A 24,015-nucleotide genomic window follows, 5' to 3' on the forward strand; every position below is an offset into this window, starting at 1 on the left:
TGTCCTCCTAAGAATCCATCTGCCTGTTGTATTGGATAGTGCCCATACTCTAAGGGCTAGAGGAAAATATTGTCTAGGACAGTTCAGTGGCTCAGGAGATTATTTTCTAAAAGCATCAGAGGTTCTGGAACAATTTTTGTAGGGAGGGGTGCTGATGATGGAAACTATGAAAACCATGTATTTGGTGTTTGTTATTACTACTTCAAGCAGGGGGTGCAGTAGCATCCCCAGCACCTCTAGTTTTAGCACCACTGCATCTGTACCCTTCAAGCACCTACTTCTGCAATATGGGGGACACAACCAAAACAAAGGACTTTGTTGTGTTCCTATTACATCCCTTCAAAGCATCACAAATATCTCCCTTTCACCTTCTTGACCCTGCTTTGCCTGTTCATTCTCTCTCCCCTTACCCTCTATTTGTTTTCTTTACCACACCACAGTGGTTCTGTTATTAAGAATTATCCATGAAACTCCAGTGTTCCCTTTCCTCAGGCTGTGTTCCTTCTCCTTTCTCTCGCACTGTGGGTTTTGTGTGAAGCCTCAGCTAAGGTGGGTTGACCTGATTGACCTGGGTTTAGCATTGGCCTGCTAAACCCAGGGTTTTGAGTTCAATCCTTGAGGGGGCCACTTAGGTATCTGGGGCAAAATCAGTACTTGGTCCTGCTAGTGAAGGCAGGGGGCTGGACTCGATGACCTTTCAGGGTCCGTTCCAGCTCTATAAAAGAAGAAGAAGAGGATATAACAGCAGCAATAGCCCAAATGCAGTGGTGGTGAACGGCAGCAGAAATGGACCATGAGCAAGGAGGAACAAGTCCTGTGTCTCCCACTCACTGTAACCTGGGCTCAGCCTGCCCAGCAAGCAGAGTGCCAGCTAGTGCCAATTGTGATGGTGTTGTTTGTGATGTGGTACAAGCTGCAGTGAACATAGGGCAAGAACCAGCCAAGATAAATTGTTGAGTCTCTATCTGTCCCATTGTGGGACAGATTTAAACTGGTGGGGATCATTCACTATCACCATCGACTGAACCATCTAGTTAAAGGCAATATTTATTTAAATGTAACTTTATTGAAAAAAAATCGAGATAGAAAAGTATGGGTGTAGAGAAGATAACACTTTTAAGCTGGCTGGACTACTGTTAGTATCTGCTTTACACCCATATAAAACAAGTACAGAACGGACACTCTGTAGCCTGAGAGATGTCTTTTACCCTACTGTAACAGAAAGCTGAATGGATTAAAGTAGGAGTGGGCTATATTTTTCCCACATTGTCACAACAAAGTGATGCTGCTGGGATTCAGATGCACACCCCTTATGGTTAGCAACAAACCTCTGATGATCACCTGAGTTCACTAGTGACAGCAATCACTAATGCCACCTTTGAAGAGGGAATCTCCAGCCAACCCTAAAGCATTCCTCGATTGTTAGCAATGTAACATACTGAAGTTGAGAAAACATGTAGGTTAAACTATGGTGCTCCCAAAAGGAAATAGCCATTCTGGGAAGTATCCATCATTTTCACTAGACAGGAATACAATTCAGGGCCTCATTATCTTATTCATAAACCAGAAATGTTGAATAATAACAAAAAGTTGATTTCATAAGCAGCATGCTGCTTAGAAAGTGGCGCTTTCTAACCACACAATTAGGAAGAGGATGAGGAGGTTGTAATTTTACACACTCACTGGGACTACATGCTGTCAATAAAGATCATCATACATGAGAATTTGCAGGAGTGAGGCCTAAGTGTTGAACTGCTTTAGCTGAATTCATAGTGACATGCTCTAGTACAATGATTTTAGCAACAACAGCCTGTAATCCCTAAATATGATGAATCATTTAAATATGTAAATCATGTAAATATGACGAATCATTTAAAATTAGAGAGCAGCCCAGCAGCCTTACAAAAATATCTCTGTAATCGGCATGGCTGAAATCCTAAATCTTTCTGTATTGGTAGTTTGAACTAAAACAACATAAGTACAATAGTTTAGGGATTTTAAAAGTCAAACAAATGTCATTTGAATACTATAGTAAATGTGTCTATGGAACATGGTGCCTTAATTGAAAATTCAAATTACCAAGCATTGCTACTGTTCAGTAAAACTTTCAATGCTGTTTAATGAAAAATCAATAACTGCTTTATTGTGGATTTCTCTCAAGCACTTATTTCCTCCATCGTAAGATTTTTATTCTCCTAGCTTTAATATTTATAACACGTTTTCCTTCCTCCTGCAGCCAAACAATCAGCAAGCTACTGCTATAACCAACATACAGTTCATTGGTTAGCATTAGGGACATACACATATACATATTAGGGAGCCTTTGCAATGCTTATTAAAGCATTCCAGAGGCAGACTGGCTAGAGAGAAGGCACAACATTATGAATATTCAGCTCTGCCTGAGTCTGCACAGACTTCAGGAAATACCAGTACCTAGTTCACCCTGGACATGGTCAGAGGTTTAACCTATGTATTAGCGTTGTCATTCCCATACTAATAATTTAATTCTTAAAAATTAATTAATAATCAATAAAACATGTAATGGAAAGCACAGATAAAAGCTACCTGTGAAAGGGCAGAGGTGGCAGAATTTGTAGAATGGAAGAAAGTTATAGGTTCTGTTAAGGCAGAGCCCTGCATTGGATGTGGTGCATTAGCTGTGGAGAGCTCTGGGAGGAATTTTTCCAGGAGCTGCCTGATATGCGGGGAGGAGGGGGGGCACCTTGTTGCTACACCCTTTAGGGTGTACATTTGTACCTCCCTGCACATTTGACTAAGGCCTTGTCTACACTACGAGAGTAGTTCGATTTTACTTGCATCGAATTTTTGTAATCGATATTGCAAAGTCGAACGTGTGTGTCCACACTAAGGACAGTAATTCGACTTTGTGCGTCCACACTAACGGTGATAGCGTCGACATTCGAAGCGGTGCACTGTGGTCAGCTATCCCACAGTTCCCGCAGTCCCCTCTGCCCATTGGAATTCTGGGTGTAGCCGGCAATGCCTTCTGGGTAACAAAATGAGTCGAGGGTGCTTTTGGGAAACTGTCGTCATCCGTCCATCACTCCCGCCCTCCCTCCCTGAAAGCGCCGGCGGGAAAACAGTTCGCGCGCTTTTCCAGTCATTGACAGCGCGGACGCCACTGTACTCCGAGCATGGAGCCCGCTGCGACCATCGCTGCAGTTGTGGCCGCTCTCAACGTCTCGCAGCTTATCATAAAGGTTTCCCTGAGGCAGATGCAGAAAAGTCAGGCGAGGAGGCTACGGCACCGCGGTGATGTCCTGAAGTCTGAGAGTAGCACAGACCTGTCAGAAAGCAGGCGACCCAGCGCCGAGGACATCACAGTGGCAATGGGTCATGTTGATGCCGTGGAACGGCGATTCTGGGCACGGGAAACCAGCACTGAGTGGTGGGACCGCATAGTGCTGCAGGTCTGGGATGAATCCCAGTGGCTGCGAAACTTTCGCATGCGGAAGGGAACTTTCCTGGAACTTTGTGAGTTGCTGTCCCCTGCCCTGAAGCGCAGTGACACCCGGTTGCGAGCTGCACTGAGTGTACAGAAGCGAGTGGCCATAGCCCTCTGGAAGCTTGCAACGCCAGACAGCTACCGGTCAGTCGCGAACCAGTTTGGGGTGGGCAAATCTACCGTGGGGGTTGTTGTGATGCAAGTAGCGAAGGCAATCGTTGATGTACTGCTGCCAAAGGTAGTGACCCTGGGAAACGTGGAGGCGATCATAGATGGCTTCGCAGCGATGGGATTCCCAAACTGCGGTGGGGCCATAGATGGAACTCACATCCCTATCCTGGCACCGGACCACCAGGCCACCCAGTACATTAACCGAAAGGGCTACTTTTCCATGGTGCTGCAAGCACTGGTGGACCACAGGGGACGTTTTACCAACATCTACGTGGGATGGCCGGGCAAGGTTCATGACGCTCGTGTTTTCAGGAACTCTGGTCTGTTTAGACGGCTGCAACAAGGTATTTACTTCCCGGACCACAAAATAACTGTTGGGGATGTGGAGATGCCTATAGTCATCCTCGGGGACCCAGCCTACCCGCTAATGCCCTGGCTCATGAAGCCCTATACTGGCGCCCTGGACACTGAAAAAGAACTCTTCAACTACCGGCTGAGCAAGTGCAGAATGGTGGTGGAGTGTGCTTTTGGCCGTCTCAAGGGGAGATGGAGAAGCTTACTGACTCGCTGTGATCTCAGCGAAACCAATATCCCCATTGTTATAGCAGCTTGCTGTGTGCTCCACAATCTCTGTGAGAGCAAGGGGGAGACCTTTATGGCGGGGTGGGAGGTTGAGGAAAATAGCCTGGCTGGTGATTACTCACAGCCAGACAGCCGGGCGATTAGAAGAGACCAGCGGGAAGCGCTGTGCATCCGGGAGGCTTTGAAAGCAAAGTTCCTGAGTGAGCAGGGTAACCTGTGACTTTAAAGTTTGTGTACTGAGAAGCTAAACCTGCCCCCGTTTCTTTACCCAGGTAATGTTGACTATCCTATCCAGTTACATACCCCCTTCACCCCCCCTCCAACACACGTGTCGAAATAAAAATAGTTCTACTTTGTTAAAGCACACCGTTTTCTTTAATACTGTTTTCGCGGGAATTTTTTAAAACTGGGACGCAGACTGTGGTGCGGGGCGGGTGTAGTGTTGTGACGCGAATGCAGCTTCTAAACTCAAGGATTGACAGGCTCCGCTGCGGTGGGATGCTTGTTTCAACGGAGCCTGTCAACCCTCCTGATCGGGACTGTGTGTATGGGGGGTCTATTTGACTTTGTGGCAGGGGGAGGACGGTTACAGATCCCATGCTGTGTGGCTCTGTGATCCTGCCTAAGGACCGGCGCTTAAGATCTGTAACTGCCCTCCTCCGCCACAAAGTCACAGAGCAACCCACCCCCCCCCAACATTACATCAAAACAACCTCCCAGACTAACCGGGGCAACTAGTCACTGCATCACTGCACTGTGTATGTGCCCTGCTGCTGTGCCTGCCCCCGACTATGTACCCTGCCAAAGGAGACTGTCCTGTCCAATTACCAACCCCCTTTCCCCTCCTCCTCCAAAAGAACATGATTGAAACAGTAGTTAACAGAAACGAATTTTTTATTATCAACTACACATGGCATTGGGAGGTGAAACTTGGACGGGGGCTTGTGTCAGGCGGGAAGGAAAGAACTTTTCAAATTTTGGGAAATGAGAGCCTTCTGCTACTAGAGCTCTCTGCAGGGGTGGAGTAAGACTTAGCAGGGACTCTGCCGCCTCTCCTTCTTTGCACTTTGGGTGAGGTGGGTATGGGACTTGGTGGCGGGGGAGGGCGGTTAGAGATGGACTGCAGTGGGGCTCTGTCCTCCTGCCTCCGTTCCTGCAGAACATCCACAAGGTGCCGGAGCGTGTCCGTTTGCTCCCTCAGTAGTCCAAGCAGCGTTTGAGTCGCCTGCTGGTCTTCCTGCCGCCACCTCTCCTCCCGATCCATGTTGGCTTGGTGCATTCGGGTCAAGTTCTCCCGCCACTGGGTCTGCTGTGCTGCCTGGGCTTGGGAAGAGGCCATAAGCTCAGAGAACATGTCCTCCCGTGTCCTCTTCTTCCTACGCCTAATCCGCGCTAGCCTCTGGGAGTGTGATTCCAGGCTAGGTTGTGAGACAGTCGCAGACGGGGCTGTGGAAATGGGAAAAAGGGAGTGAATTCCTAAGAAAGATAAATGTAGTTGTGAACAAAGAACATAGTCTTTCTCTGTGAACAAGACCATGCACAGCACCTTTCACATGCGCACTCAGCACAAGGTCGAATTCTCGGCCTTCGCATTCAGTGCCTGGGGTCTTGAACAGCACATTTGAGAAGCGAGGCAGCACAACGGAATTTCTGTTGCAGGCAGACATGGTAAGCCGTACACTTGTGGCAGTTTAAAACTTTTATATTACCACTGGTCTCATTTCACATTTAAATCAATGTCAGTCCCTGCTGCCAGCAATCCGGCAAGCGGGAACTCTGCCCCTGTCCCACCCCCTCGCGGCTGTCCCAGGGAACGATCCCTTTCGGCTGCCCCTCTCCCGCCTCCACCGCGTGGCTGCAAACCAGCGGTTACAGTTCTGTAAAGGAACGGGAAAGCAGTCCCAACACTAACATTCCCCTACCTAATTAAAAGCAGGTCACCATGGCCGACATCACCCTGATGAGGATCTCCGAGAGCGACAAAGAGAGAATGCTCCGGGAAAGCCTCCAAAGACCAGGGCCGTATGCCGCCCTGCTGTGCAGAGCAATGATCCCCGAGTACTTGATAATCTCGTGGCGCGGCAACGTGTCGTACTTCGGAGGACCCAATAAGGCCGCTCTCCCCAAGAACCTCATGCAACGGCTTTCAAGTTACCTCCAGGAGAGCTTCATCGAGATGTCCCAGGAGGATTACTGCTCTATCCCCGGACACATAGACCGCATTTTACTGTAGCTGCAGTAGCAGGGAATAAACAGTAGAGCGGCTTGTGCAGGACAATCACTGAAAACCGGACATTGCTAGATTTCTTTTCAAAACTTGCACTGCCCCTTACTAAACCGTTAAGCGCCTAGGGCACACTAATCATGAACAACCCATTCTTTTAATTGTTAATATTCCTGTTTTGTTAAAAATAAATGTTTAGATGTTTACAACACTTACTGGCTGATCCTTCACCAGATTCTGTGTCCGGGGTAACGGCTGGGGACGCTTCGTAGGGGATCTCTGTAAGGGTGATGAAGAGATCCTGGCTGTCGGGGAAATCAGCGTTGTGAGAGCTGCCGACTGCCTCGCCCTCCTCATCTCCTTCCTCATCTTCCCCGTCCCCTAACATGTCCGAGGAACCGGCCGTGGACAGTATCCCATCCTCAGAGTCCACGGTCACTGGTGGGGTAGTGGTGGCGGCAGCACCGAGGATGGAATGCAGTGCCTCGTAGAAACGGGATGTCTGGGGATGGGATCCGGAGCGTCCGTTTGCCTCTTTGGTCTTCTGGTAGCCTTGTCTCAGCTCCTTGATTTTCACGCGGCACTGCGTTGCATCCCGGCTGTATCCTCTCTCTGCCATATCTTTAGAGATCTTCTCGTAGATCTTTGCATTCCTTCTTTTGGATCGCAGCTCGGAAAGCACGGACTCATCGCCCCACACAGCGATGAGATCCAAGACTTCACGATCAGTCCATGCTGGGGCTCTCTTTCTATTCCCAGACTGCACGGCCATCACTGCTGGAGAGCTCTGCATCGTTGCCAGTGCTGCTGTGCTCGCCACGATGTCCAGACAGGAAATGAGATTCAAACTGGCCAGACAGGAAAAGGAATTCAAATTCAAATTTTCCCGGGGCTTTTCCTGTGTGGCTGGTCAGAGCATCCGAGCTCGCACTGCTGTCCAGAGCGTCAACAGAGTGGTGCACTGTGGGATAGCTCCCGGAGCTATTAGCGTCGATTTCCATCCACACCTAGCCTAATTCGACATGGCCATGTCGAATTTAGCGCTACTCCCCTCGTCGGGGAGGAGTACAGAAGTCGAATTAAAGAGACCTCTTTGTCGAACTAAATAGCATCGCAGTGTGGACGGGTGCAGGGTTAATTCGATTTAACGGCGCTAACTTCGACATAAACGCCTAGTGTAGACCAGGCCTAACTGTATGCTTGTGCATGGGGTAGAAGGGCCATCACTCCACCCCATCCTGTCCTTCCCAGCCACAGTTTGGGTGTCTCCCACTCCTGGAAGGGAGCAGAAGCACTGTGCATTGTGTCCTACCTCTGCACACACAAGCAGAGAGAGCACTTATTGTACCTGCTACCCCACTTTCTTGTGCAGAATCAGGACAGAATCTGGACTGCAGTAAAGTGGTCCACTGACTAGCTTAATAGCAGCTGGTGCCTGCCCTGTGACGGGCCAATGAGATATTGCATCTTCCAGGTGTCCCTGTCCCAGACATTAAACATTAAACACTTCTAACTAGGTTATCAGAAGCTGAAAATCATCCCACAATGCATGATACTGGAGAGGTAATTTTCCCTAGATTTGCCATAAAGCCTTTGATTGATGTTATAATCTCCTTATAGGTCTGAAATGGGCAAAAACAAATATGATTTTTTGTAGATGTATGTCAGAATTGTATTAATTTACAAGGATAAATATTTAATAGAACTCATTCAATTCCAAAGTGTAAGGTCACTGAGAGTGACTGTGAGAGATAATTTGATGTTTCCTGAAATATCCTTGTGATAAGTTTATGTATTATTGTGGGCTGGGATTGTATGTAACCTCTGTGACAGATAATCACCACTCATTGTTTTTAGTTCCTGAGGGAACTATGGTAGCCCTCCTCTGTGGAGAAGAACACATCATACATAAATCATTTATTTAAAACAATGGACCCCAAAAATACTGCTTGTGGTTGCAATAAGGCAAATTAGCCAGGTTGTAACCTCCCAGAAAGGTACTACCTTGTGGTGAGGCTCACATATACTACTTCAAACTAGGTTCTCCAGAAACCAACAGACAGAGAAAGGACTTTTGGATAAATAGCCTGAATTTAAACTGATTCAAGGCCGCCTTTTGGATCCAGCAAATGGACAGGACCTTCTGTTCAAGGACAGTTGGAAGGGTTTGGAAGGACTTGACCTACTAGGGCCCCATAAGACTGATGGGTCACCTCTGGTAAGCTTTTTAGCATACATGTAGGTTCTTTTATTATTTTAATATGTTTCCTCTGTAATGCTTTTACCTTAAGAATAAATGTGCTTGCTTCAGGAAAGCTGTGTGATAACTTTTAACTGCAGGCAATTATGCTGTTCATAATGTTTGGAGAGAAAGCAAAGTGCAGACCCTGGCTTGTTTTGGCAATCCAACTTACTGGGAATATCACAGTGTAAGGCAGGGAACAGTGCAGCCTGGAAAAGTCTTGGTCAGGAGGAAGAGAGACATAAGCCTGTGCCCAAGAGAGGGGAAGACCAGAGGCTGGGAGCCTAAAGTGGATGTCATTGGTGGACCATGGAGGGGAATAAAGGTGCAGTTACCCTGGACTCTGATACCAACTATATCTGTTATTTGTACCGATAGTGCCACTAGATCAAACACATCTCTGAAGTCCTGTGCACATTGTCTATTCCACAAATTTACATTGCTACTCTAAAGCATCCATTGCATTCTAAAAGAAACGGGAATACTTCGCCAAAATGTTAGGTAATGTGGGCTCTAAGCTATTCTCCCTACTTACGCATATCATGCAGATATCAGGGTAGCTTCATTCATTCTAAAAGAACTTGTCCTTTCATAGCAGCTCGCTGATATGTGCTAATCAAGAAGGATCACTAGCTTCTAAGCTAAAAATGAAAATGAAATGACAAACCAGTTTAAGGTAAGCAGTACAGCAGGAAAAGCATTGCTGATGCGGATGTGAATACTGAAAATGCTAATGAACTTGCTTATTTCATTCTGCCTCTTTATTTCAAGCCTGTGATTGTCCTTAATATTATGAGCAGCTGTCATCCCTGTTTGCCTCACGGCTGATCATATTACTAGATACTTATTGTGAAATATATGTAGCTTAAATAACATAAAAATACCAACATTGTATCAAAGAGTAGAGATTGTGTAAGTGGATTGCTGCTGAATGGCCAACTGTACAGTATTCATGAATGAACTAGTTTCCACTTGAGTTATCAGAATCCAAGATCTAAATCCTTTAGAATTTCTATAGCTCCTATTCTTCCTTGTGTATTTTTAACTCCTTAAAAATACTAGGCTTCATTGTGATCTCAAGGGTGTCATGTGAGCTGGTGGTGGAAGACTGTATCTGTTTCTCCATTTAGCACAGAAGTGCAGTGAGGGATTTGGTGTGAGGGTAGCTTTACTGGACTTTTCAGGGACCCTTCATAGTATTTGCTGAGGCAGCTCAGATTTACACTTTGACTGCACATGGCCATGGGTGGCACAAAATAACCAGAGAGCAGTATGATTTGGCTCTCCGCCCTGCCCGGGCATGCCAATATGAGTATATAAAATGCATGGCGTGGACTACATCCTTCTGCTCTACACAAAGCAGGGGCCAGGTTAGCCTGCTATGGCATCCTAAAGAGGCCACAGCAGAGTGTGTTACCTTACTGCACAGCAGGTGTAGATAAGATCATAATCAGTCTTTACAAGGAATATTTTTTTAGTTCTAACCCCTGTTTGTGACAGCATGTTATTCCTCACTTTCTAGCTGTGCAGTAAAAGGCTTTGAATTCTTTAAAAAAAAATGCTAAGTGGAAAGAAAACAAGTGATCTGCTAGCAATTACACAGGGCCAAAGGGAAGAACAGCTGTAACTGGAGGGCAAGAGGAGGAAATATACAGTACGTAATGGCTCTAACAGGTAATGGTGCCAGAGGGGTAGAATCCCAATCCAATTAGCATGATGGATCTTGCTGCCACATTGAGTCATAATAACCTGAAAAGAGAGTGAGAACTCTATGTAAAAATGATGGGTCAAACTCAGCCCTGGTGTAAGCAGGAGCAGCTTCATTTAATTCAATGGAGTTGTAGCTGAATTTGGCCAATGTGCTATTCTTTATCAAGTAAACATAGTTTACTGGGAGGCACCGAAATATTGGTTTGAAATATAAGGGATTTGAAAATAATTGGAATGCCCACTAAGATGATCAAATGTTTAATAAGATTTTTGGGTGGAGAGGCTAGCAAAATAATGTAAAAGGTAATATAGGATATATTAGCAACTGCTGTTAGACTTGCTTTCTTTTAAATATAAGCAAAGCAACAAGAAACATGATAAAACTGCTTCTAAAATTTCTGTTTCCATACACTATGCTTTTGCCACTCATGATATATGCATGGATTGATGTGGAATAACGCAATGCAGCCGGGAATGTTTTTTTCTTACATAGGCTCAAATATGTTTCCCTGGGATGGAATAAATACCCATTTTTGAATGTAATGGCATATGTTGCGTGACACTAAATAGGAATGGATCTTGCTGATGCATAATCTTATTTTTAAACAGTGGTGAACAGATTCTTCAAAATTAATTTCACTCAAGACAAATAATATTGAGAAGCCAAGCCAATTTCACAGTGACCTACCCTAAGAAACTCTAAAGACCGTTTCAAAACTGTGACTGCTACTAGGTGTAAAACAAGTCAAGGGATCTGTGAGAGACCAAGCCAAGTAATCAGGGCAGAAAGCCAGATTCAGCTGCTGGAAGGAATACAGAGCTTGCTATCTCAGTCAGATGTTTACTGATCGTGTTCCATGTGTGGGCATGAGTTTGCAACAAGGAACATCAGAGGTAGAAAAGCTGTACCAGTATGTGTATGCCCATGTACTTCTTACTTCTTTTGATATTTGATCTTTTGATTACGAAAGAAAAGAAAAGTATGTGGAAGTCTCCTTGGAACTTTAGGATTTAACAAAGTAAATAATCAGAGATGTTGCAACCTATCAGATGTTTTCTGCATGCTTTTTTTTTTTTTTTAAAGTCTAGTGAAGATGTGATACTTCACCATCCAGAAGAGTGGATGCTCTAATCAAAGAGTGAATCATTCAACACTTTTGCCATATACATTTTTATTCTCCTAGAATATTTTCCTCTCACAAAATACACAAAAATATTAGGCGTTATAGGCAGAGCATATGCTTGAAAAAGATAATTTTGAAAGTAAATATTAAATTATAAATAAAACCTACTGTGCAGAATTCTGCCCTCATTAACACCCCGTCTACCCAGCTGATGTCAGTGAAGTTGCATGGATGCAAATAACACAATATCTCTTCTTAATATTTATAGAATTACTGTCGGCATTGATGTTATAACTGCTTCAGTAGATGGCTACTTTTTGCCCATTAATGAACATGGCAAACACACATATCCTGTACTGATATATCGTCTCCTATTGAAACACATGCAGTATTTTATTAAACACATATACCTCTGCCATAGACTATAGCTATTCCATGCATGGAAATCCTACAGTTTGTGTGTGAGAAAGGACTGCAAGTATGAGTATATAGTGTGTACCTAATTTAAATAGACACAAAAGGCCCCATTCAGCAGGGCTGGCTCCAGGGTTTTTGCCGCCCCAAGTGGCGAAAAAAAAAATAAAAAAAATAAAAAGCTGTGATCGCAATCCGCGGCAGCTCCACCGCACCGCTTTCTTCTTCGGCAGCAATTCGGCGGCAGGTCCTTCCCTCTGAGAGGGACCGAGGGAACCTCCGCTGAATTGCCGCTGAAGAGCCCGACGTGCCATCCCTTTGCTTTGGCCCCCCCAACATCTGCTTGCTCAGCTGGTCCCTGGAGCCGGCCCTGCCATTCAGATAAACTGGTGCTGGTAGGTGGAATATGTATGGCAGAAACAGACTAGAAATTGGATTGTCAGAGAAACTGCTTTAGACGACAGTCATGGAGGTAAAGGTCTATAGCTGGGACGCAGTTATAAATAGGGATAAAAGAGAAGCTACAGTTGTCTGTGGAGGAACAGAGCCTCTTTCCAGCCTATCCAGGAGAGAGCGTGGGCCTTGAGCCTGTAGAGATTTACACACATGCTTAATTTTATTCATTGTGACATATTATTTGGGAGTTATGCATGTATGATAGTCTTTGCAAAATCAGGGCCTTGGTTTGTGAATTCTGCCATCAAAGGAGATGGCTTGTGTTTTATGCATGTATTTAGCAAAACTCAAGGACCAACTTTACTGATTTCCCACTAAAAGAAAAGAAGGTTTCCTTACGTTCACTTCCTGAAGAATGGCACCAGCTTTAGACTGTATTCCCTTGTCCTCAGGGGAAAACAGTGTTCATATTTTTGAAGCAGAGGACCTGCTTGGTTTAAGTTTCCTGGGAGAAATGAGACCACTTTATGGACATTTCTCAGTGCCAGATACTTGTGGTTTGTTGCAATGCCCTGAAGACTGGGTCTTGTTTATTGTTAACTCATTCCAGGGAGGCTTGGACAGTGAAGACACATTCAAATCCCTCCCACTTGTGTAATATCCTTTATTGTATGGATTGTGCCTGATGACTTCCATTCATAAATCCTGTGTTCTTATAGATCACCATGGGCTCTAGTTGAAATTGAGGACCCAAGTATAAGGCCCATTACTGAGCTGTTACCGTATTATTGTGGATAGATTCTGAAATACATATTAATACAACAAGTGTTATATTCAGTCTTCAGACATGAATAAGTTGGCCATTTATATTTTTTTAAAATAAAAAAGCAACATAAGCACCATTGGATAGATTTTTGTCTGGATATGTATTAATGTGCTTATCTCCCATTGTCACAGCACACAATGCATTGAAAAGGTAATAAAGCTTTAAGATTAGAAAATCTAGATTTTAAATTTTTGGGGGATTATTTTTCTAAAGAAACCAAAATGTTTCTCTATTCACCAAAAGGCTATTCTCCACTCCAGATGTAAAATATGTACAAGCAGCATTCACAAATTGCATACGACTTTTGTTTCTGCCTGGCTTGAAAATGTGTGCACATTGCTAAAATACAGTGTTACCTATAAAGAGATTCTGTATTGTATTTCCAGATGCTGGTCCACATTTAGTTCTCAGTTACCCCCATGCAGTTCTAGTGAAGTCAGCTGAGTTGTGTGGGCATAAGTGAGAGCTTGACCCACTGACTATGAAGTTCTAAATGCTGTATATACCCAAGAAAATGTAACACGAGGCATCTTGTTAGCCTTCTTGTCACATACAATCCATGGTAGCTGCTGCTAACTGGATCAAATGACAATTTGGAAAGGTGTACTAAAAGGTAGCCAAATCCCGTTCTCACTTAATTAGTAAGATTTGCTGCTATGACGTTGCAGTCTATATGATTTTATAAAAATATGCTAATGAGTGAATATAATGTAACTGGAATATGTTTCATGCAAAAGGTCTCTTGTAAGGTATCATTACAAAGCTTATAATCTACTGAGTGTGATCATCCTATTTGTATAAATGTACCACTCTTGTATCTGAACCTAGAAATATGAAATATAACTCTGAGGGCCTATTGTAATTATGCAAAGTGTGGGCCATTAATGGTGGTTTGGAATCTTGATGGCTCCCATAAACCAGGACAATTGACTGTGGATGGCTCTGTTTGCTTGCAGGCCTTCCTGTGAGTCAGGCTGGGAAGAATGAAGGCTTGAAGTCTTACAGTGACATGTGATCATGTCACCTGAACTGGAATCCATCTTTAACCTGGTGTCTTTCCACTGAGAAGGAGAGGGTGGGAACCCAGAGAGGGACAAAGGATTCCCGCCTTATGCAAAAGCTATATAAATGTGTGGAACAGAATAAACTGGAGAGCCATCATGAGGAATCCCCTAGCTACCACCTGAGCTGGAACAAGAGCTGTACCAGGGGAAAGAATTGTGCCCAGACCTGGAAGGTGTCCTGTCTGAGGAAAAAACTTACTGAAGCAGCTTTAAGGGTGAGATTATCTGTATTCAGTTTGATTAGACATAGATTTGCGTGTTTTATTTTATTTTGCTTGGTGACTTACTTTGCTCTGTCTATTACTGCTTGGAACCACTTAAATCCTACTTTTTGTATTTAATAAAATCACTTTTTATTTATTAATTAACTCAGAGTATGTGTTAATACCTGGGTGGGCAAACAACTGTGCATATCTCTCTGTCAGTGTTATAGAGGGCGAACAATTAATGAGTTTATCCTGTATAAGCTTTATATAGGGTAAAACTGATTTATTTGGGTTTAGACCCCATTGGGAGTTGGGCATCTGAGTGTTAAAGACAGGAACACTTCTGTAAGCTGCTTTCAGGTAAGCCTTCAGCTGTTAGGGGACATGATTCAAACCTGAGTCTGAGTTTGCAGCAGGCTAGCAAGTCTGGCTCAAACCAGACAGGGCACTGAAGTCCTAAGCTGACAGAGCAGGAAAGCAGGGACAGAAGTTGTCTTGGCACATCAGTTGGCAGCTCCCAAGGGGGGTTCTGTGATCCAGCCCATCACAGCTGCACTAAATCATTCTTGCCCAGATGTACTATTACTGCTGAAATAGCCTGATACTGAGTAACTTAATGTACCAGAGGTAATGTTTAGTCCCAGAACTTATCCCTTCCACCATGCCAATATACTTGTGTTCTTGAGGAAAGAACATTCAGAGGCTATAAATCCCCTTTGGGCAAATCCTGGTCCATGCCTAGAACACAACATAATGGTCACAAACCCAGGCCCCAAGAGACAAAACTAATAGGGCTTTCTCAGAAGAAAGAAATGCTAATGTGATGAAAATACACTCAGCAGCCATATTTATATCCTTTAATTCTCCCACGTGTGTTGTTATCCATTTTAATCTGCCCTCCATTTCCTAATCCACTTCCTTTGAATTGCTCAATATTCCTGACATAATGCCTGTGAGGAAAGAAGGGAAAGCTAAACTTGTAAGGATCAAAATCTGACGGTCCCTATTTACTTTAATATGACATTATTAATATAATTAATATAATCCCCATCTACAATCAAGGCACTTTCATAATGAGTCGTAATACCAGACACTGCCTGGTACACACCCATTTTCTATTATGCACATGATCTCTCTGCTCTCTGATCAGTTTGTTCTGTGACAGACCCAGACCAGTGGGGTACAGGAGTCTGGTAGAGGGCAAATATACTGGTCACTGGATGAGTAGTTTTCTGTTCCCTGAGTGACCAGATAAAGGGGCTGCACTAGAGTAATCAGGAACCTGCTAGAACCAGTTAAGGCAGGCAGGCTAATTAGGACACTTGGAGCCAGTTAAGAAGAAGCTGCTAGAATCAATTAAGGCAGGCTAATCAGGGCACCTGGGTTTTAAAAGGAGCTCACTTCAGTTTGTGGTGTGAGTGTGAGGAGCTGGGAGCAAGAGGTGCAAGGAGCTGTGAGGGTGTGCTGCTGGAGGACTGAGGAGCACAAGTGTTATCAGACACCAGGAGGAAGGTCCTGTGGTGAGAATAAGGAAGGTGTTTAGAGGAGGCCATGGGGAAGTAGCCCAGGGAGTTGTAGCTGTCATGCAGCTGTTACAAGAGGCACTATAGACAGCTGCAGTCCACAGGGCTCTGGGCTGGAACCTGGAGTAGAGGACAGGCCTGGGTTCCCCCCAAACCTCCCAATTGACCTGGACTGTGAGTTCTTCCAGAGGGGAAGGTCTCTGGGCTGTTCCCCAACCCACATGGTGAATCTCTGAGGCAAGAAAATCTGCCAATAAGCGCAAGACCCACCAAGATAGAGGAGGAACTTTGTCACAGTACCTAGAATGAATGGGGGGAAATAAACCTTGGAAGCCTCTCAATGTGCACATTCCTATCTAGTGCACATTAGTAACTCTTTGTATTGAAGTACTGGGAAACGCTCAGCATTTCATATAAGTATTAGGACATGTATGTTAACCTCAGCCCACAAGAAAACCTCCAGAACCATACAATCCCCACTACATCTGTTTCTCTCGCTGGGCTGCGGCTAGGAGAACACACACTACAGGACAAATGTGTAGCCACATCACTTAATGTGCTACTGGAAGATGCTCAAATACTATGGTGATAAGTGTGGTGTAAGAACCTATATAGACTAGAATAGAGTATGAAGCAGTGTCCTCTGTGTTACTCTGCTTATATCTGGTGGAGGGTATCATAGGAGTCAAGGGAGCACGGGGTTATTACACTCAGGGCCGTATTGCCAAAGGGGCTTCTTACCCAGTAGCACCTAAATATGTGGCTGTGTTTTCAAAAGCACTCAGTACCCATAGTTCTCATTAGGTAACACTGTATTAAAGCAATTAAGTGATTTAGGAGCTTAACTCATATTGACTCTTAAGCGATTCAGAAACCTAAATCTCATTAGGTGATTTTGGCAATTTTACCCATTGTTCTCCAAGAAAGCTGCTGGGTTCTGAGGCCTTTTGAAAATCTGTTCACTTAATTTAGGTGCCTAAATGGGAGCTGAGTCCTTCTGAAAATCTGGGCTTGGTTGTAGGTGCTGATTGCTTTGGAAAATCAGTGTATCCAACAGGGGAGTTTCCCCTCCAGTGCTACTGCAGACAATGAGGCTCCTCAGAGTACAAGGAGGATAGTCACTTGCTCAACAGATAGTCCAATAAAGAACCAGTTCACATATAGCCCCCTCTGCATAAAGAATGTTCAGTTTCTGAAAGCTGCAATATTACTTCATTGCCATCACCTGCAAAAACATGCACAAAAATCTCACACACTGTAACTGACTCAATAAAATTGTTGGGGGCAAGTAACATTCACTTTTGGAGCTGTAGTTGTATTGACACAATATTGTCTTGATGGCCAAGCCAGCGAACTAAGTTTTGTATTCTATAAACTCATGAGTGGGAGACAGATTCAGATTTGTCCTCTGTTAGCCAGAATTGAGTTCATTAGCTAGCTCCCCAAAAGCTTGCAGCAACACCAAGCACATATCAGATCTCTTATACAATAATGGTGAACAAAAAAAACATTCAGAGAATAGTATCAGACGGGTAGCCGTGTTAGTCTGGATCTGTAAAAAGTGACAAAGAGTCCTGTGGCACCCTACAGACTAACAGAAATATTGGAGCATAAGCTTTCATGAGTGAATACCCGCTTTGTCATTTCCACCACGTGTGTCTGACGAAGTGGGTATTCACCCACGAAAGCTTACGCTCCAATACTTCTGTTAGTCTATAAGGTGCCACAGGACTCTTTGTCACTTCATTCAGAGAATGTATCACATTCTACAATAGTTACATGATAAGGGTATGAAACGAAGCAACTCAAGTGTCTTACCTCACAGTCTCTGAAAATAGCATTGTACTTTGTACCTGGAAGGCAAGACCTACAAGATTAAAATCAAATTACCTATCTAGTGTTCAGCAAAGAACACTTTCTATATTATGTTCCTTTGAGCTAATAGCATCCCTTTCCTGCAACTCATTATTTCAAAATCCTTGAAAGAGTGGGGCATAAGCCACTGTACAGAGAATAGGGTCAATAAAATCACTAACTGACTACCTTTCAGGAAATAATGAATATAGACACTCATCACCAGGGCCTTTTTAAAATCTGACCCTACTATATGGCTGGAGCTCAACACATCACAGAGCAGTGACTTTGAAAATGAATCTACATTCACTCAGCTTCTTTTTAATAAACTGCTCAGTAACATTTCTGCAAAGAATGAGTTAAAACTTAATACTCACACTATTAGCCCACACTAAGAAAAAGTGCATTTCTACTATAAAGACACATCTTCAAATCCTGTAAACCCCCACCCCATCCCAAAAAAAAAAAAATGGAGTGAGAGATAGAAACAAAATGTTTCCAGTTGGTTGGGATTCAATAATAGCATGATCAGTGAATGGCCAGCTAATATTAATTACACTATTCCTTAGATAAATAGAATGCCTAGAGGAATCAGGTCTATTAACTCCTGCAAAATGCTCCAACAGAGGGGGATGTCTTGTTAAGTGACACCCACAACAGCTTATTCCTTTCAGGGCCGGCTCTAGGTTTTTGCTGCCCCAAGCAAAAAACTTTTTGGCTGCCCCCCACCCCAGCCCTGGGCTCCCCCCTGCAGCTCCCTGCTGCCCCAGCCCTGGGCTCTCCTCCCCCGCACCTCCTGCCACCCCAGCGCTGGGCTTCCCCCCTTTCCTCACCCTTCCCCCCCTACCAGTGCCCTCCCCCCACCCGCCCCAGCCCTGGGCTCTCCCCCCAACCTGCACCCTCCTGCTGTCTCAGCCCTGGGCACTGGTAACTTGCTCCCAGGGCAGATCATTCAGCAGGGATTTTAGATGTGCACAGAACACAGACAGGATTGGTTCCCATATGGTTACAGAACTGCAGTAAAGTGGAACAATTTTCAGCTTGTGTGATTGGAGGATATCTGGATGCATATTATCAGACTGTCCTACATAAATGAGGAAAAGTTGAGGTGCCTTTATTATTCTTTTCTTCCACTCTTTGTTTCTATGGGGAATTTGCCAATGCAATATCATTGTCTTTCTTTTAAACAAATAAAACTAAAAAAAAAAAAAAAGGCAATGGCTGTTGAAAATAGCAATTCCAGTCCTAAAATCTACTGGGAAGCATTTCTTGCTCAATTTTATCCTACTTTTTCTACAGCAAGTTACAGTGGATCAGTATATTTGATTTGGGAGAAATGAAGTAACAGCTGCCCAAATTGAGCTTGAGCACTCCTGAATTTTGAGGGTTCAAACCTGGAAGGCCGGTGCTAGATTCCCTTTCTGAATATTGGCTAAATCTGGAAAGGAAGAGTCAATTTCTGCTTCCATGGCTCAGAAGTGGAAATCCTCCTACGTGCCTGGTACTGTATCTAAAGCTGCCCAAGTCCTCTAGCAGAGCCTCCCCTCCCTTACTTTTCATTTTAAATTCTAGTGGGATCCATGTACCTCCCATGCTAGGCTTCAGATAGAGGGGGGCACTGTCCATTTAGTCCACCCAGTTCCTTTTTTGGGGGCTGCAAGATGAGGTCACACCAGTATCCCTACTCCAGTCTGGGGATGTCTTCTGAAGGGGATATCTGGGCCAAAGCCTTCTACTCCTTGGGCTGGGTACAATTGTCCCCCACTCACAGTGCCAACCCCTTCTAGCAGCCACCTCTCCATCCTCAGCAAGCTCTAGCATGGCTCAGCTACCTCACTCCCTCCCGCTCCCTTTCCTGTTGATAGCTGCCAAGGGATTGCTGGGAAATGTAGTTCTTTCCCTGCTCCAGGGCTGGCTCTATAGATAGGGAGCTAGACAAGGAACTACAGCTCCCAGGGTCCCGTGGGTTCTCCGCTTCTGCAGCTGGCCCCCAAGCAAAAAAAAAAAGACGGCCCAAATGCAGCCCCCTGCAAATGTGCTGCCCCAAGCATCTGCTTGCTTTGCTGGTGCATAGAGCCAGCCCTGATTCCTTTTAAAAGTTAAAAATGTATCATCAGCCAGAGCTCCTCTGACAAAACAGTTTTGTGTCAGAATGTGCCTATTTTTTGCAATGGAAGCTTTCCATGGATATAGTTCAATTTCAACAAAATTCTGGTGGAAACCAGGCAGACATGGTTTTGAAACTTGCCCCCACAACTGGTTTCTGTCAGTTTCTTGCCTGGTTTCCTGCCAGTTTGCCCACCTGGCTCCTTGATAGGCTGGGCATAAGACTGAAGGGAAGCAAAAGCCTAGAACAGTGTTTGTCAACCAGGGGTACACATGCCCCTGGGCATACGGAGTGGTTTTCCATGAGCTCAGGGCTGAATTAACTCTCCTGTGGGCCCAGGGTCATAAGATTTTGTGGGGCCCCTTTATACAAGTCTTTTTCCTAATTTAAAACAAAACGATCACAATTATGGCATTGAGACTATTACCACCATATTAAATTTTCTTTGTAATTAACATAAAGCCGTTCTGTGGTTACATTTCAGTCTTAAAAAGAAGAACAGGAGTACTTGTGGCACCTTAGAGACTAACAAATTTATTAGAGCATAAGCTTTCGTGGACTACAGCCCACTTCTTCAGATGCATATAGAATGGAACATATATTGAGGAGATATATATACACACATACAGAGAGCATAAACAGGTGGGAGTTGTCTTACCAACTCTGAGAGGCCAATTAATTAAGAGAAAAAAAAACTTTTGAAGTGATAATCAAGATAGCCCAGTACAGACAGTTTGATAAGAAGTGTGAGCATACTTACAAGGGGAGATAGAATCAATGTTTGTAATGGCTCAGCCATTCCCAGTCCTTATTCAAACTGGACTGGGAATGGCTGAGCCATTACAAACATTGATTCTATCTCCCCTTGTAAGTATGCTCACACTTCTTATCAAACTGTCTGTACTGGGCTATCTTGATTATCACTTCAAAAGTTTTTTTTTTTCTTAATTAATTAGCCTCTCAGAGTTGGTAAGACAACTCCCACCTGTTTATGCTCTCTGTATGTGTGTATATATATATCTCCTCAATATATGTTCCATTCTATATGCATCCGAAGAAGTGAGCTGTAGTCCACGAAAGCTTATGCTCTAATAAATTTGTTAGTCTCTAAGGTGCCACAAGTACTCCTGTTCTTCTTTTTGCGGATACAGACTAACACGGCTGCTATTCTGAAACATTTCAGTCTTAAAACATGTAGAATATAGTTAAGTTAATTCAAAATAGCCTACTTCTTACCTTAGAACAGCTGTTATATTAGTGTCTTTCTGGGAGGGAGTTTGGGTGCAGGAGGGGCTGCAGGCTTGGGCAGAGTGTTGGGTTGCAGGAGAGGGTGAGGGGTGCAGGCTCTGGGAGGGAGTTTGGGTTGGAGTGCAGGAGGGGGTGCGAGGTGTAGGCTCTGGCTGGGAGGCGCTTACCACAGGTGGTTCTCGGCCGGTAGGGCAGCAGGGCTCAGGCAGGCTGCCTACCTGCATGCCTTGGTCCCATGCTGCTCCCAGAAGCATCTGGCTGCTGGCACATCTCTGCGTGCCCCTGTGGGGATGGGGACAGCGTGTCTCCATGTGCTGCCCGTGCCCACAAGCACTGCCCGCGCCCACAAACGCTGCCCCCGCAGCTCCCATTGGACAGTTAATGGGAGCTGCGGGGACGGTGCTGGGGCCGGGGGCAGCACACAGAGCCACTTCCTCCCACCCTGCCAGGGCCGCAGAGACGTGCCAGCAGCCAGCCGCTTCCGGGAGCTGCATGGGGCCAAGGCATGCAGACAGGCAGCCTGCCTGAGCCCTTCTGCACTGGGGCCTTCCTTAGCCTTGGGCCCTGGTCCGCATACCCTAAAGCATCTGCATTAATCCACCCCTGAATGGGGTACATCAACTCATCTAGATCAGTGCTTCTCAACCTGAGGGTGGTGAGCCCCGGGGAGAGGTTGTCACAAAATGGGTTTGGGGGAGGGTTCCAAATGCAGGGCTGGCAAGCAGGGCAATTGCTGGGGCTCCCGGGCAGTGGGGCTCAGGCTTTAGACTCTTGAAAGGGGTACAGTAGTCTGGAAAGTTTGAGAACCACTGACCTAGAGGAGCTGCTCAGCAGCTGCCCAGGTCAGTAGCTCTGCAGCAGCTTGCCAGGTGGACTGCCCTGGAGCCAAGGTTCCAGCCCCTTTTGTGGAGAGTTTTGAAATGTTCAGTGTTTATTCCAAATTGGAATGAAACCTAAATTCAAAATATCAAAATCTTCTTTGAATCGGAATGACCTTGATCTGCCCAACTCTATTATTAATCGTGTGTAAGGTAACTTTCTGAAGGGGGTTGATACAGAAAGGCTGTGTATTCACCCACCTCTTTGAAATGGACAAGTAATTGCTGATCTATCCAAAATGACCCATATGCATATTGAGACCTCACTGGATATGTTATGATGTGAAATAACATTGATTGTGGTTTGGTTATTCCTTTAATAAACCTATTTTTAATTATGACAAAGGAGAGAGAGGAAGGCTGATCTTGTGGTGAAGGCAGTGGACCAGTGGTGAGCAACCTGTGGGCCACACCTGGCCCACTAGGGTAATCCTCTGGGATTTCAATGGGCGTTAGATGTCTAAATACCTTTGAAAGTCTGGGCCTTAATCTTCCTGTGGTCTCTGTTCCCCACCTGTAATAATACACCTTTTGTCTGACTTAGATATTTAGATTGTAAACTCTTGAGAGCATGAACTGTTTCTTACTATGTATATGTACAGAGCCTAGCCTACAATGAGGTCCTGATCTCACCCGGGCTTTTACAAGCTACTCTAATGCAAAGAGAAATGCAAGCAATAATAAAAAGAACCTGCACTAGAATTGTATCTGTTGTCCATGATGCAATTTTATTGTAAGCCTCGCAACATCTACTGTTTGTATTAAGGCTCTGGCTCCTAGAGTCATACAATTGTGAGAAAAGTTCAGCTTTCAAAGATCAAAGAAAGTTGCTAGCCCTCAAGGTTTCAGAGAAAAGTTTGTGAGCTCTGAAGAATGCAAACTAAAACTTAGTCTTACATAATAAGACCATAAACACACTAATGCCAAAACAGCAACAACAAATTTATATCACTGTATTAGGCCAATTAAAATTCAGCCATGGTGTCCTTGATTAAAGCAAACAAACAAAAACCCACAAATATATTCCAATAGCAAGGAATATCATTTAAATACCATCTTGAGTTCTAGCTTATAATAAAATATATCAGAGGGAGAAGATTTCTTGGCGACTTCCAAATATTAAATGTCTTCAAGACTGAAGAGGAAGCTTGGAAAATAAAGGATTATAGGCCTCATTATAGCACAGGAAATCTAAATAGTTTTAGTATCAAACAATGTGTCTCAATGTGTAAAGACCAGGAGAAATTCTGGGGGTAGACACATGGTTATGGTAAATGAAAAATGGGGGGGAAATATCTGCCAAATTTCTCACAGATTATTTTTTCCCATCACTAGATACAAGTATCCTTTGGCAAAAAATCTAGGTTTCAGAGTGTTTCATTGGAGCTGGCTGTGTCTCCACTGTGATGGTGTTCCCATCAGCAGCCGTTCTTTCTGGCCTCAGCATCTTTCAGAGGGTGCACGGCCTTTTGCAGAATGGCTCCTGAAAAGAAGGGTTGAGGATCTTATAGAAAGCACAGGATATTGGTACAATAATGCTAACACATCTGCATATGGTATTTCATTCTCCAAGCTTGTTCTTTGAAGTGCCTGGAAATAGATTCCTTCAGGGTTTGTTTATTTTATATATTAAAAAGTGTGACTCATCTTCCATATTGAGCCTGAAAAAAAGACACGCTTTATTATATGAAGCAAGTACAGCATCATATGAAAGCTGGCTGTGGAGTTCTTCAACTAATTGGAGCTGGACTAATATAGAAGATGATAAACCATTCAGTCCAGAAGAGCTTGTTCATTTGGCTATTATGGTGCTTCTTTATTGCTCTACCATTTAAATAATAAACAGGGGTTGGGTAATTATGCTAAAGCTTCAGTAGCTTGGATGCTAATATAAACACACCATTAAATGTTATTAGACCATCTTTAACTTTATATCCCACTTACTAGGCAAAATATATATTTTCAGATTTTATTAATAAT

General features: G+C 44.3%; 1 protein-coding gene across 1 annotated transcript; it reads right to left on the reverse strand.

Moving 5' to 3' along the window:
- Positions 1-5,189: 5,189 nt before the first annotated feature.
- Positions 5,190-7,236, reverse strand: LOC135973414 (uncharacterized). Its single transcript, XM_065556492.1, has 2 exons — positions 6,660-7,236; positions 5,190-5,665 (listed from the first exon to the last, which is right to left on the reverse strand). The coding sequence occupies exons 1-2, from the start codon at positions 7,234-7,236 to the stop codon at positions 5,190-5,192; spliced, it is 1,053 nt and encodes a 350-aa protein (XP_065412564.1).
- Between the last annotated feature and the right edge of the window lie 16,779 nt (positions 7,237-24,015).

This window comes from Chrysemys picta, chromosome 9 (assembly GCF_011386835.1).
Source record: "Chrysemys picta bellii isolate R12L10 chromosome 9, ASM1138683v2, whole genome shotgun sequence".
Lineage (NCBI taxonomy): Eukaryota > Metazoa > Chordata > Testudines > Emydidae > Chrysemys > Chrysemys picta.